Consider the following 13,685-nt stretch of genomic DNA (forward strand, 5'->3'; position numbering starts at 1 on the left):
ATTTATTTATAGTAAACTCTTACTGAGGTATCAAAACGAAATCAACTTTTAATTATACACTTAATGAACCACCTTTCCTGAAAAAGAAGAAAATTATATACCAACACCCAACTGCTGTGTGGCTGTATTTGTGTTTCAAGGGTAGAAGGAACCTAATTAAACTGGGGACCATTGTAGATGGAAAGTGCCTTGAGTACATCAACCTTACCTTGCTCATCTCTATCACCCCTGTCTCCCACCACAGAAATGCAGACCTGCTCCCAGGATATAGACATTTCATGAAATCAAGTCCTCACTGTGCCATCTGAGTTAAAGTCTTTCCGCTCTGTAGCCTTGTTTAAACCCGTATGCTCCTCTTTCCTCTACTTCCTCAAGCATCTTCGAGATGTCAATCATATTCCTTAAAAGCTTTCACTGGAGAGATAGATGTGTGAAACATTGGCTTAAACAGAGCTCCACATGAGTTGGACTTAAAAGACTTCTTTGGGCAAGGAGATTTTGTAATATCTCCTCAGGGTATGCTCCTCACATGCATTCAACCTGGGGTCTATTACTAGCACCACAGGGTCCCTTAAGCATCACTGGGTGCAGCTCTGGAGGCCTATATGTGCTGCTGGGGTGGCCCAGAGCAGTAATCCCTGGCACCACAGTGCCTTTGAATTTGAACTACTGTTCTGGTTGGCGGAGAATTATCAGTGAGGCTCCTGGGCTTTCTGACCACAGTAAGGGAGGTTCTCTCCCCCACAAAAATAATTCTCACAGGGTTAGGGAGATGGCTCAAAGGGCCGGAATACATGCTTTCCATGTGGGAGGCCTACCTTCAATTCCAGTACTATACGGTCCCCTGAGCACCATAGGGAGCAACACCTCCCAAGCACTGCATCCTGAACAGCCCCAGAGTACCACTGAATGTGCTTTTCCCCCAACAAAAAGAAAAACAGAATAGCAGAATAGAATTATCAGATCTTTTAGTCCATTAATATATAGGGTAGGACTTCCATCTTTAGTATTCCAACATTTCTGACTTATTTGACTAAGAAATCTACTTTCATAGATTAATGGTAGTTGTCTTTAGGGGGGATAGCTGAGGTAGGTGAAGGAAAAGGTTGGGCCACACCCTAGATGGCTCCAGGGCTATTCTTGGCTATTCTTGCTCAGGAGTGACATATGGTGGTACTTTCAGGACCATATGTGATGTTGAAGATTGAACTGGTGTCAATCATATCCAAGGCAAGTACCTTAATCTTTGTACTGTCTATCCTGCCCTGGCAAATATTTTATGTAAAGGATTAGATGGTAAATATTGTAGGCCTTGTGGGTCATACAGGCTCTGTTGTAACAACTATGCCATTGCAGTATAAAAAATCATAGATAAGCAATGATCTAAACAAACAGGTATGCCAGTGTTCTAATAAAACTTAATTTTAAAAAACATAGTATATCAGGTTGGGTTTATGGAAAGTATTTTGTCATCTGATCCAAAAGTAAAGTTTGTTTCCAGTTAAATATAGTTATTTTTGTCCATTTTCACACTTCTCAGCTTTTTTCATTGGTCAACAGTAAACCCCTCCTCTGGGAAATTTTCTCTTGGCTTCTGTTTCTGTAAAGTGACACTGTGTTCTTATTCTATAACCTCTGACCATCTCCATCTCTCTCTTTGATCAGTTTTGCTTGTAAAACCTTTCACCTTGATCTATGCCTCAGACTCATTCTTCAGCCCTCAGTTATTTTCCACTAGGCCCTCAACTTGCTCTTCTGCTCTGGGCATTCCAAATTTACCATCTCCACTCAAATTCCCTTTGGAACTAAATGCTACTGAGAACACACATGGTGTTCTGTCTATATCACACAACCTTTTGCTAGGAAAAATCATATCATTAAATTGTTTTACAGTTATTGTAGATCCATTTATACTTCATGTCATCACATGTAATGTAAATGCTGCCCCATAGCCAATGGGTTAGTGACTTTGCTCCAATGGTGTTCGTTCAGTACCATTAGGAAGAAAAAGAACTATCTGCACCTGATAACAAAAGCATTCACTGGTGAGACAGGGAGTAGAGGGATGTCTCTTTGCAGTCATTAACACATTAATCTTGGTGTTGCAATTTGTGTAAGTTAAGGCACAGTCAAGTGTGAGACACTAGTGATGTGCAATGGTGTCCACACATTAATGAATGGGGGAGGGGCAGTTTGTATCTCTAGTTAATGAAACTTCTCTGTCACAACAGAATGGTCCACTTTTTGTACAACAAAGCACAGACAGAAGGGAAATGGAATGGATGGGGAGTGTGAGCTACCGCTTTATACCTCACTTCCTGCTACCAAAGGCAGGAGGAAACTGCACATAGCTTTAGATGTGGAGAGCTGCCATCAGTATTCCTATGAGGGCATAAGACTTGCTAAGCTTGCCTCAGGTACATTCACAGACATTACCACCAGACCAGCTGACACTGATTTATTTCAGAACCTCACCAACTTCCTCCAAGATCAGCAATTCTTGAGGTACACGTGAAGGGGTGACAAGGGCCCTGACATACTGAGTCCCCTCAGCCTCCGGATCCTGTCACCTCTGGCCTTTTTTATTGGTGCAGTGGTGTGTATAAATTATGGAAATTTCTCTGTGATGAGAAAGGTGGTTACATCCTAACCTCAGATCCTCCCAGAGCCACAAACTTGGCTCCCTTCCTCCAGTCTCTATCCATTTCATTCCTCTATTCCACCTCTGTGTCACTGCCTGAAGATCTTTTCTAAAACATGTCTCACTGTATCAATAAACATTTTCAATAGCTCATAACCTAAAATTCAACTGCCTTCCCCTGAATGTAACAGGTTTTTCTTAGGGTGGGGGTCCTCACAAGTGATACTCAGGAGGTCTGGGGAGACCTACTGGAGATTCCTAGTTAACCAGGCTTGTGGCTCTATGCAAGGACCCATGAATGCAATGCTGCCTGGGCTCTGCAGTGCTGGGGGCCACCTCAGTGGTGCCGGGGGTCTCTAGGGCCAGATCTTGCAGGTCTTCAGGGATGCATCCAGTAATTCTTGAGGGATCATGTGACAGGAATCAAATGTGTCAGGCACATGCCTATCACATGTCCTTATGGCTATACAATCTCTCATCCCTGCCCGTCTTTTAGGACCTGGACTCAATCTACAACTCAAACCATATTTACCACTAACTCTGCTTGTTACACCCCTCCCATCATCGCCTTTCATATTTTTCCAGCAATGATACCTTATTTACAATTTTCCAGAGATGTTATGTTCTGTTATCCCTTCCAGTCTTAGGCTATGCTGTTTCATCTGACTTAAATGGTTATGCACCACATTCTGGCCACATAGCCAGCTATCACACACACTGGTTAGATGGCTCATGCACAAAATGAGATGCATCTATTCATCCCAGAACAGGGCCAACACAATTCATGCCTTCATGTAGCTCATCATCCAGCATATGATGCAAATTAAATTTTTGCAGGGGATAAGGGTGGACCACACTCAACCATGCTCAGGACTTACTCCTGGCTATGTGCACAAGGATCACTCTTAATGGAGCTCACGGACCAGATGCAATATCAGGGATTGAACTGGGGTCAGTCGCATGCAAGGCAAGCTCCTTAGCCCTTGGACTATCTCTTCCACTCACATACAATGTAAATGAAATGATCCCACAGATGAAACCTGCCACAGGTGTGAGAAGAGTGAGAGGATAGTGAACAAAGATATGTATCTCTGGAAAGGACATATGCACACCATTATTCATTGCAGCACAGAGTACAACAGCTGAGATATAAAATCAGTTTAGGGATCCAAAAACAAATGAGTAGATTATTAAGAATATTATATATACACAATGGAATACCATGCAGCTGCTAGAAACGATGGAATCATGCAGTTCACTGCAACATGGATGGAACTAGAGGATATCATGGAAATGGAGAAAGCCAGAAGAAGGACAAACATAGGATGACCTCACTTATCTGTAGTAAAAAGAATAACTGAATGGGGGAATGCGAGGTATTAAAAAGGGAAATAAGAAGAGGGGATAATATGATTACCCTTGACCCCAGAATATCAGGAGGAGAAAGGACAGAGAGGGATTGAAATTGAGGGGAGAAGCAAGAAGAAGCAGACAGGAAGTAACAGGGGGATGGGGTCAAGAAACGCAGGCACACTGGTGGCACAGAGAATTGGTATAACTATATATCCAAACCACAGAGTCAACAATACTGAAGGCCGGAGACCCAAACCACAACAAGGAAACTTATAAATGTGCCTTTCAAGGAGTCAGGCTAGGAGATGAGAGGGAATCTGGGGACACTGGCACGAGTGGTGGACAGGTGCTAGAACATAGTGTGTCTAAAACTCAACTACAAATAACTTTGCAAATCATGGTGTTTTAGTACAAAATAAAATTAAGAAAACAGAAACTTAGGTCTCTCTGGCATGTCCAGGATGAGTGGGTGGGTGGGATGTGCACTTGTATGCCTAATCTGATCTCAAAACTGGTGAGAGTAGCTCCAAGGAAGTGACACTAGCTGATATGTGGAATAAAGAATTATTTGAATACAGTACAGGCTGATGGCTGCCTGACTGACAGACGGATGGACAAGCTGACTGCAGAACAGGCAATGACCAACAGCCTGACACTCTGACTGGTTGGTAAACTGTCTTGCCTGCCTAGCTGGTCAGTTGGATAATGGTAGATTGGAATCTGAGTGACTAATGAGATGATTGACTTAACTGTCTGACTTCACTTTAGTGTTCCCTCTTATTTATAACCCCAAAGACAACGTGATAAAAATTGCTACATTCATCTATTAAGCAATAGGACTGGGGGGCACACATCGAGCAGTGCTCAGGGCCTACTTCTGGCTCTGCATTCAGGGATGATTCCTAGTCGGGCTCAGGGAACCATATGTGGTGTATTGAGCTCAGGTTGCCTGGTGGCAAGGCAAGTGTCTTACCTGACATACCACCTCTTTAGTCCAACAGGGATTTTTAAAAAGGAGATCGATGAAGCCTAGTCTCATAACTTCATCATCTCAAGTATAATTTAATGTCAGTAAATAGCGATGTAATACTTTAAAAAAGAACAAAGATAGCCTAATGCTATCAAATTGGCACAAAGGCAAAATTGTGGGCAGAAAGGACAAGTGCAACCCAGCTGGCTCAGCACAAGACCCCAGGAAGAGGCCTCTCCTCTGCACTTCCACCCAGCCAGCTGGGCCCCAGCATGAGGCAAATTCAGGTTGGAAAAGGAACACAGATGTGTTTTTTTGCCAGCAGGGGTAAAAATTAAATCAGTGGCAGGCAAGCAAAGAGTTTGGATTTTTTTTTCCAAAAAAGAAACCTACAATAACAACATTTTATTTTAAATAAGCTTTTCATGCTTTTGACATCTAATCTAATGCTTGTTCCAACAGAAAGCTCTAGAACCATAAAGTGTGACTTTGGAAAGAGGGGAGGCACACTGGATCACAAAATATTGTGTGAAGTATTTCTTTAATGGCTTCTGCCCCAACCCTCACCCCCAATATGCTTCTAGGGCAATAGGGTATGGGGCAATAGGGCAATAGTATGACACTGAGGCACGCTCAAGCTATTGCCTCTTGGAGAAAAGATATATGAATATGGGCTGGAGAAATGGAACAGGGTTTAAGGTACTTGCTTTGCATGTGGACAACTGCACTTTGATGCCTGGAAGCACCAGAAGGGACCCTTGAGCAGAGTCAGCACTATCCCTGAGAACCATGGGTATGTCTGATATTCCCACCTATTCCCATTTATTCCCACCCCCCAACAAAAAGATTCTTGAATACTATCACATGTTGCTCCACTAAACGCAAGTGAGCTGTGTGAAAGTGTAACTCAATACACCTAAGACCTCTGTCAATGGCAAAGGAGAGAAGGAGAATGGAGCCGAAGTGTCTTCACTACACTCCAGTTTAATCAGTTTGCCAAAGAGGCAGAGATTGCTCAACCATAGACCCAGGTTCAATCACTGCCACTTTTTAGACCTCTGAGCATTGAAGGGTGTGACTATCAGTAGACTCCGAACATTACTAGGTATGACCCAACATCAAATAAATAAATGGTCTGACAGTTATTTTTGAATCTCCCCACATGATTCTCTTCCCTGTATTCCCCACTCTCTTATTCTCATGTGCAGTAAGAGCAGAGAGCTACTGCTCTGAATAAACTTCATTTTGGAGCCAGAGATGTGCCTTAAGCGGTAAGTGCCTTAAGGTACCTTGCATGTGTGAGGCCCTGGGTTTGATACCTGGTTCCATCTGTCCTCTACATCTCCTTTTATTGCTGGGTGTAGCCTCATGGTCCCCACGTACTACTAGAAGTCCCCTTCATAATCATTATCAGAAATGGCTTTTCCAAGAGAGAGTAAAAGGGAAAGTGCCTGTCACAGAGGTGGGGGGTGGGGCGGAGACGGCGGATGGGGGGGAGCAGGGGTGGGTGGGTGGGATACTGGGAACATTGGTGGTGGAGAATGGGCACTGGTGGAAGGATGGGCACTCAATCATTGTATGACTGAAATGTAAGCACAAAAATTTGTAGGTCTGTAACTGTACCCCACAGTGATCCAATTTAAAAAAAAGAAATGGCTTCTCCAGGGGCCAGGGAGATAGTACAGTGGGTAGGCTGCTTCCCTTGTACACAGTTAACCTGGGTTTGATTTCTGGCACCCCATACAGTCCCTTGAATACCACCAGAAGTGATCCCTGAGTGCAGAGCCAGAAGTAAGCCCTGAGCACATCTGGATACAGCCCTAAAACAAAGCAAACAAAGCTTGAGTACAAAGGTCACTTAAAAAACAGTCTCACCAAACCCTTGCAGAAATGGTATGGACTGAGTATGGCTTCTAATTTCCAGGTTTCATTTTAAGGAAATGCAGTGTTTTTTTCAGTGTACCCATTAAATGACCTGTTTTCTGAAGTCCTGATCTGAGGTGTTGGCTCCTTTCCCTGGAACTCCACAACAGGTACTCTCCAGTTAGCCATGTGTTATCTACCACTGACTGTACAGTTGGGAGAAGGGCACTTATGTGCCTGTGCAAGCTGCCTCCAGCACGACAGTAAACTACTGAGCCCAGGTAAACCAGTAATACTAGTAGTAGGACTGTTTTTTCTTGGCTCAGTGAGGACTTTTTCAGACCTTGTCCTCCCAAATTGATTCCACTGTCTGCATGTTTGGAGAGAGACACTGCTTAGTAACCACAGCTATTACTGGTGCTGACAAAAAGTGCCTCTAGGGAAGTTCCTGAATCCCCAGCCAGAATTAATCTCATCCTTTCTGGTACTCTTGCATGTGCTTGCTATCTACCGTTCCCATGGTAGCTCTTTTTGTATGCTTTCTGTTAGCTCATTTCTTTTCTCTACTTTTTTGGGGAGATATCCGACTATGCTAAAGACTTACTCCCTAGCTCTGTGCTCAGCAATCACTCCCAAAGATGCTCAGGGAACCACATGTGGTGCTGTGCAGGGAACCCAGGTTGGCCATGTGCAAGGCAAGTGCCTTATCCACTGTACTCTATATCTAATCAGACAGCATACCTCTTGAGGGCAAAGAGCCATGCTTGTTTCTGTTTCTTTTTCTATCTCTATATTTCCCACTTGGTTTAGCATGCTTCTTGGCAGTGGGAAGATTGTACTCGAGGACTGCCAAACAGACATGTGGTTTTGGGCTGAAATAACAGTAAGCAGACTTACCTTGCATGTAGCCAATCTAGGTTCAATCCTGGGCACCACATATGCTCCTGTTGTACTGCCAGGAGTAATCTCTGAGTGCAGTGCCAGGAGTAAACCCTGACCACAGTCGGGGTGACCTCCAAACAAAAATCAAAGAAAAACAAAAACAAAACCCAGAAACAGGATTCTCTCTTTTCAGCTTCAACTTTCCTCTTTCCCTCCCACCACTATATCATTGTTCCGGCTGATTTATCAGAGAAAGAAAAGAATACTACCAAGTCTATTTCATAGAGCACTGTATTATAATGAGTGATTCACAGAGCAGGCATCTCTGATTCCAGATGCTTCTCACTTCACGCAAATTGGGTAGGAACAGACTTATCAATTAAATCATGTCTTTAATGCATGTGAATGAGAGTTTCCTTGTTGAAGGAGTCTCATAGAGTATTATCTTCCTGTTGCACCTATAATGAACACCAACTGAATGGCATAAAATAATACATGCCTATTTTCACCCAAGTTCTGGGGCTCAGAAATCTGACACAAGTTTCATTGGGCTACAATAAAAGGTCAGCAGGACTGTCCCTTCTGTAAGCTTTAGGGGAGAGTGGGTTACATGGCGTTTCCCAAGTTCTTGAGCCTTTCTACACCTTAGCTCATGGCCCCTTCCTTTACCTTCAATGGTCAGCAAGGTCAGCTGAGTCCTTCATTATATATCACAGAGACTTTCATTTAGAACTCGTGATTTCCCCAGGCCTACCTGGAAAATACAAGCTATGTGACGCTATTTTATTTTGTTGTTTTATTTTTCAGTTTCTTGGGCCACACCCGGCAATGTTCAGGAACTACTCTCGAGTCTATGGCTAGATATCATTCTTGGTGGTGCACAGAGGGCCATTTATGGTGCCAGGAATTTAACCAGAAACAGCCACATGCAAGGGTACTTTACCTCCTATACTATCTCTCTCATCCTAACCTTTCTCTACTATTTTTTTATTCACTTGATCACTTGACATCCGATTACTCATTGATTTGCTCGAGCGGGCACCAGTAATGTCCCTATTTGTCCCTGTTGCGTGCTAGTGTAGCCCAATGGCATCTGCTCTTTCTAGGAACACGAAAAGCCTCAAACTGATCATTCAGGGTCTTGACGAAGAAGTCTGACCATCTTGTAGGTGGACAGCCACACGATCTTTTGACGTCCTGTGGAATCCAGTCGATAATGGCTCTAGTCCAGCAGCCATCTCGAATCTTATTACGTGTCCAGCCCATCTGATTTTCGATGTCTTGGCAAATGAGACAACGTCCCCGATTCTTGACTGGCGACAGAGATCAAAACTTCGTATTCTTTCTCTCATTTTCAAATTTGTGTATTATTATTATCCCAATAATAATAATAATTATTATTTTGGATATTGGGCCTCAGCTGGTGGTGCTCAGGGGTTACTACTAGCATGCTCAGAGCACCATATGGGATGCCAGGAATTGAACCTGGGTCAGCCACATGCAAGGTATGCACTCTACCTACTGTACTATTGCTCTGGCACATGAACTATTTTAAACTTAGCTCTATTTTAAACTTAACCTCCTGTCATGTAACAGAGCATATCCATAGCAAGGGTATCTTTGGGAGATCATTATTCTGCCCACACCACGAGAGAATTTTTTTTTGTTTTTGCTTTTGTGCCACACCCAGCGGTATTCAGGAATTACTCCCGACTCTGTACTCAGGAATCATTCCAGGCAGGCTTGGGGGACAATATGGGATGCCGTGTATAGATCCAACATCAGCTGCATGCCAGGGAACCAATTTACCCACTGTACTATATCTCCAGCTCTGAGAAATCTTTTTACAAAGTAGAAAACATTCTAATATAAAGTGAACAATTCTGAGTTTTATGTCCTTTTTGGGGGGGGGGGGTCACACCTGGCTGTGCTCAGTGCTTACTTCTGGCTCTACACACCAGGATCACTCCTGGCAGACTCTAGGTACCATATGGACTGCCAGAGATCAACTGTGGGTCAACTGTAAGCACATATCTCATCCACTGTATTATCTCTCTGGCCCTATTAAATAGTTTTATTTAGGAAATGTGAAAGAGGAGAGAGGAGTCCCTTACTGGAAGGCAAATGCTGCACCCTAAATGGGATGCAGGTGACTCCAGAATAGAGTGTGCTGGAGTTGGTTTCTTTTTACTTTATTTTTGGTGCCACACCCAGCGGTGCTCAGGGATTACTCCTGATTCTATGCTCAGAGATCACTCCTGGCAAGCTCAGGGTACCACATGGGGTCCTGGGGATTGAACAACAGTCAACTGCATGCAAGGCAAGAGCCTTACCCGCTGTACTATCTCTCCGGCCCTAATCCACATGCATTTTATCAATTATTTCATATAACCGGAACTGCACTGCACTGTAGCACTGTCATCCCATTGTTCATTGACTTGCTCGAGTGGGTGCCAGTAACGTCTCCATTCGTCCCAGCCCTGAGATTTTAACAGCCTCTCCTCTCTCCCTTCCCAACTCTGCCATATTGGAGGCTCTTTCAGGGTAGGGGAATGAGACCCATTATTGTTACTGTTTTTGGCATACCAAATACACCACGGGGAGCTTGGTAGGCTCTGCCAAATAACCGGAACTACCTCACATAATTGGAATTGCTAAACCCTTTATGGTGGCATCAGCAGGTACTAGTTCTCTCAGTGAAGTGCAGCCTTCTCCAGCCCTTTCTTTTCACCAATGTGAGCTCCCCTAAAGTCATCTTTCACCTCTCTACCCATGATTTGGATTCTCTATATGCTGCGCACTGAACACCATTCTTTTGTGCATGCAGGATAAAGAGAGTAGGCCAGAAGTGTCAGGCATAATAAGACCTGGGCATTTGCGTGAGAGGAACATGTTGTTTATGGACATGCATACTTACACTCAATGAATTTTTAGTTTCAGATTCACCCTTTTTCATATCTTTGAGCATGGTTGGTCCATTCCTAGGGGTGCTCGAGGGCTATTCCTGGCTCTGTGTTCAAAAGTCACTCCTGGCAGTGCTCCTGGGGACTATATATGGTGCCAGGGCCAAAAACATGCAAGGCATGAACCTTAAGCCCTGTACTATCTTTCTGCTCCTTATATTCAGTCTTTATTGCAGGGGGCACACCCAGTAGTACTAACAGCTTTCACCTAACTCTGCACTAAAGGATTACCCTTGCTGGTACTCAGGGGACCACATAGAGTGCTGGAAATCAAACCAGAGTCAGCTACAGGGGAATCGAACCAGTGCAAGGCAAGAGCCTTTAACCCCTGTCCAGGCTCTGTGGCCCTCAGATTTGTTCCTCTTTCACTAGCACCACTGTCCATTCTGCTCAGACCCTAACTTATCACTTCCCCTCTGCATATCTCCCCTCCTTTCCTCCTTGGCATTACACTAGCCTTGTTCCCATCCCCCTCACACACTGTTCCAAGTCAATTTCATTCTGTTATTCCTCTGCTCAGAAATCTTCAGTGGATTCCCACTATTCTATCGCATTGAATCTAAATTCCTCTCAGTGGTCTCTGAAGCTTTTTGCTTGCTTATTTAGCCCACCCCCGATCTTTCCAATCTCTTTTCTCCTTATTTTCTTCTCCAGTCAAGCAACTATGCTTATCGACCTGCACATATGGCTTGCTTATTTCCGTGCATGCTCTCTGCCTGTGAACACATCCCACATCTCTCTGCTAATCCATGCCTATCACTTCAAGATTCAGCATAACACATTCGTTTGTAGGAAGCCAATTTTGGTTAACCCTTTCCTGTTATTTTCCTCATGTTCCACACTGTATTTATCTGAATTTTTTTTACTTCTTATTAACTCTTCTTCATTGCTGCTTTGTTTTTGAAAGAAATAAAAGAGCTTTTTTTTAAAAAAAAATACATACTATGTCAGGCACTGTGAAAAGACATTTACATACATTTCCTTATTTAATCCCAAAATACAATCTTTTGAGATACACTCCATTTGGCAGTTGAGGAAATCAGGGTTCAGAGTGGATAAGTCACTTTTTCAAGTGAGACAACCTGGAAATGCAGTGATAGATCTGTGATCTGAACCTGGTCTGATTCCAGAGCTCCATAAAGGTTCTGATGCTGTGTTCATCAGATAGTTTTGCAGTTCAGGGGATTGAACCCACTTGCCTCGTACATGCAAGGCAAGTGCCTGACCACTAAGCCATACACCTGATCCCATTGATGCCTTGTTACTAAGGAAGGTCATGTGAATCTATGAGTCTAGTCTCCCCAGTATGTCTAGACCCTGCAGAGCAGCAGTCATACTCACTCATGATCACTCCTATACACAATGCTTCTCACCCAGACAATTTCCTCTGTGCCCCTCTGAAGCTCTGATCCCAGAGCTGTAAGTCAAAGCTGGCTTACAACAGAATCACTTGGGGGAAGTAAAAACAAATCAATACTGAGCTCATACAACCCTCTTCGCAAATAATAAAGTCACAGTCTCTGGGAGAAGGACCCAAGCATCTGTATCTTTTGAAAGCTCTCAAGGAAATTGGACTGTGCAGCCAATGTTGCACATCCTTTGTAGAACACTGGCAGAGACTTAGTTGGAGAGTCGTTTTTGTTTTCAGTACTTTTCATATTCAGGAAACCACATTTCCACCACATGTCTTTCCTCCCCGTTCCCTACCTTTCAGTTTGGTTTATTACCCAACAACATGCAAGGAAGGCAGCAGCCATTGGTTGAGGAAGTGGCTACCAGCCTATTATACATCAGCTCCAGGCAGGTTCCTCAACCAATGGGAATCCAGCAACTCACAGGTGGACAGATTAACATATTAAAGCTTTACAGCTTTCACAGAGACAAAAATAAAGTAAATAATTAGCTCTTTTAGAAATAGCAAACACTCCACCTCTTAATCTGCTAACAATGTCTCCCTGTGGGAAATCCTTTAAGAAAGGAAAGTTGTACCTCCTCTAACAGCTTCTGCCAGCTGGTGGGCAGGCCTGCCCCTACCCACGCTGGTCACTGAGTATTCAAACAGGAAGGTCATAAAGGGAGAAGTTGACCATGGGTGCCAGGTTCTGCACAGGCAAAAGATGCTTGCCAGTTTGAAGATGTTGATTTATGGCAAAGGTACTGAGGTTCTGGAAGAGCTTAGTTCTGGGAGGTGAAATGAGGTCTAGACTCTGCCTCCTTTCCCTTCGCAGGACTGCTCTGTTTGTTTCCCACATGTGTATATACTCCCTGCTCCAGTTGATGTGTATATATTCCTTTAGTATCTGTGGTAGTCAGGCAGGATTTAGAATGGCCTGAATCTTCAGGACTGCTCCACTGACCTCTGTATTCTACAAGAATACAATTCCCTCTTCTGTGCTGTAACACAAGAAGGCCTGGGAAGTGAGATGGTTAGGGTAGCCCCACTATTTCCAGTTCCCTTGTTCTCTGCTGAATGGCTCTTATGAGTTAATCAGACACTTTCTAGATTTGCTTAGCATGGGAGGGAGTGCTGGGGGTGGGGCCTAATGTGTGGTCAGCATAGTAGGTCCTAGACAGTTGAGAAAGGAAAGAAAAATCAGTGCAAAAGGGCCCAGGGTGTGAACTACTTCAGAACCACTTAAACTCACAGAAGATGTTCAAACTCTATCAAGTTTATGTCTTCCTCTGTTTCCCAGGCCTGTCCCTGGAGAGAAGTAACCTCTCAAAGCTGGGCTTACCTTGGCATCCATGATGCTAGTTTCTACCCGGGCCACACCCTGGTTCTCCCGGAACAGCTGGATCTTGCTGATCTTGCTGAACTCAGACAGCACAGTGGTAAGGTTGGTTTTGAGGTCAATAACATGGCTGATGCCGTGACGGGGTCCCACTAGGAGAGTGGTGGCCGACTCTTTCTCATCCTGGTGCCCACACATGGCAGCATCCATAGGCAGAAGGATGGAGTAAGCGGAAGAGGTAGCAGGAAGAGAAAAGGGACATTAGGAAACAGGCAATGGGT

At 44.0% G+C, this 13,685-nt stretch overlaps 1 protein-coding gene across 1 annotated transcript in view; it reads right to left on the reverse strand.

The window, feature by feature from the left end:
• Positions 1-13,685, reverse strand: part of FRMPD3 (FERM and PDZ domain containing 3) — a 78,043-nt gene that overhangs the window by 18,753 nt on the left and 45,605 nt on the right. Inside the window, exon 12 of the mRNA XM_056125715.1 lies at positions 13,408-13,587. Coding sequence (XP_055981690.1) covers positions 13,408-13,587 — 180 coding nt within the window. The remainder of the gene's footprint in view (positions 1-13,407; positions 13,588-13,685) is intronic.

This window comes from Sorex fumeus, unplaced genomic scaffold (assembly GCF_029834395.1).
Source record: "Sorex fumeus unplaced genomic scaffold, SorFum_2.1 ptg000058l, whole genome shotgun sequence".
NCBI lineage: Eukaryota > Metazoa > Chordata > Mammalia > Eulipotyphla > Soricidae > Sorex > Sorex fumeus.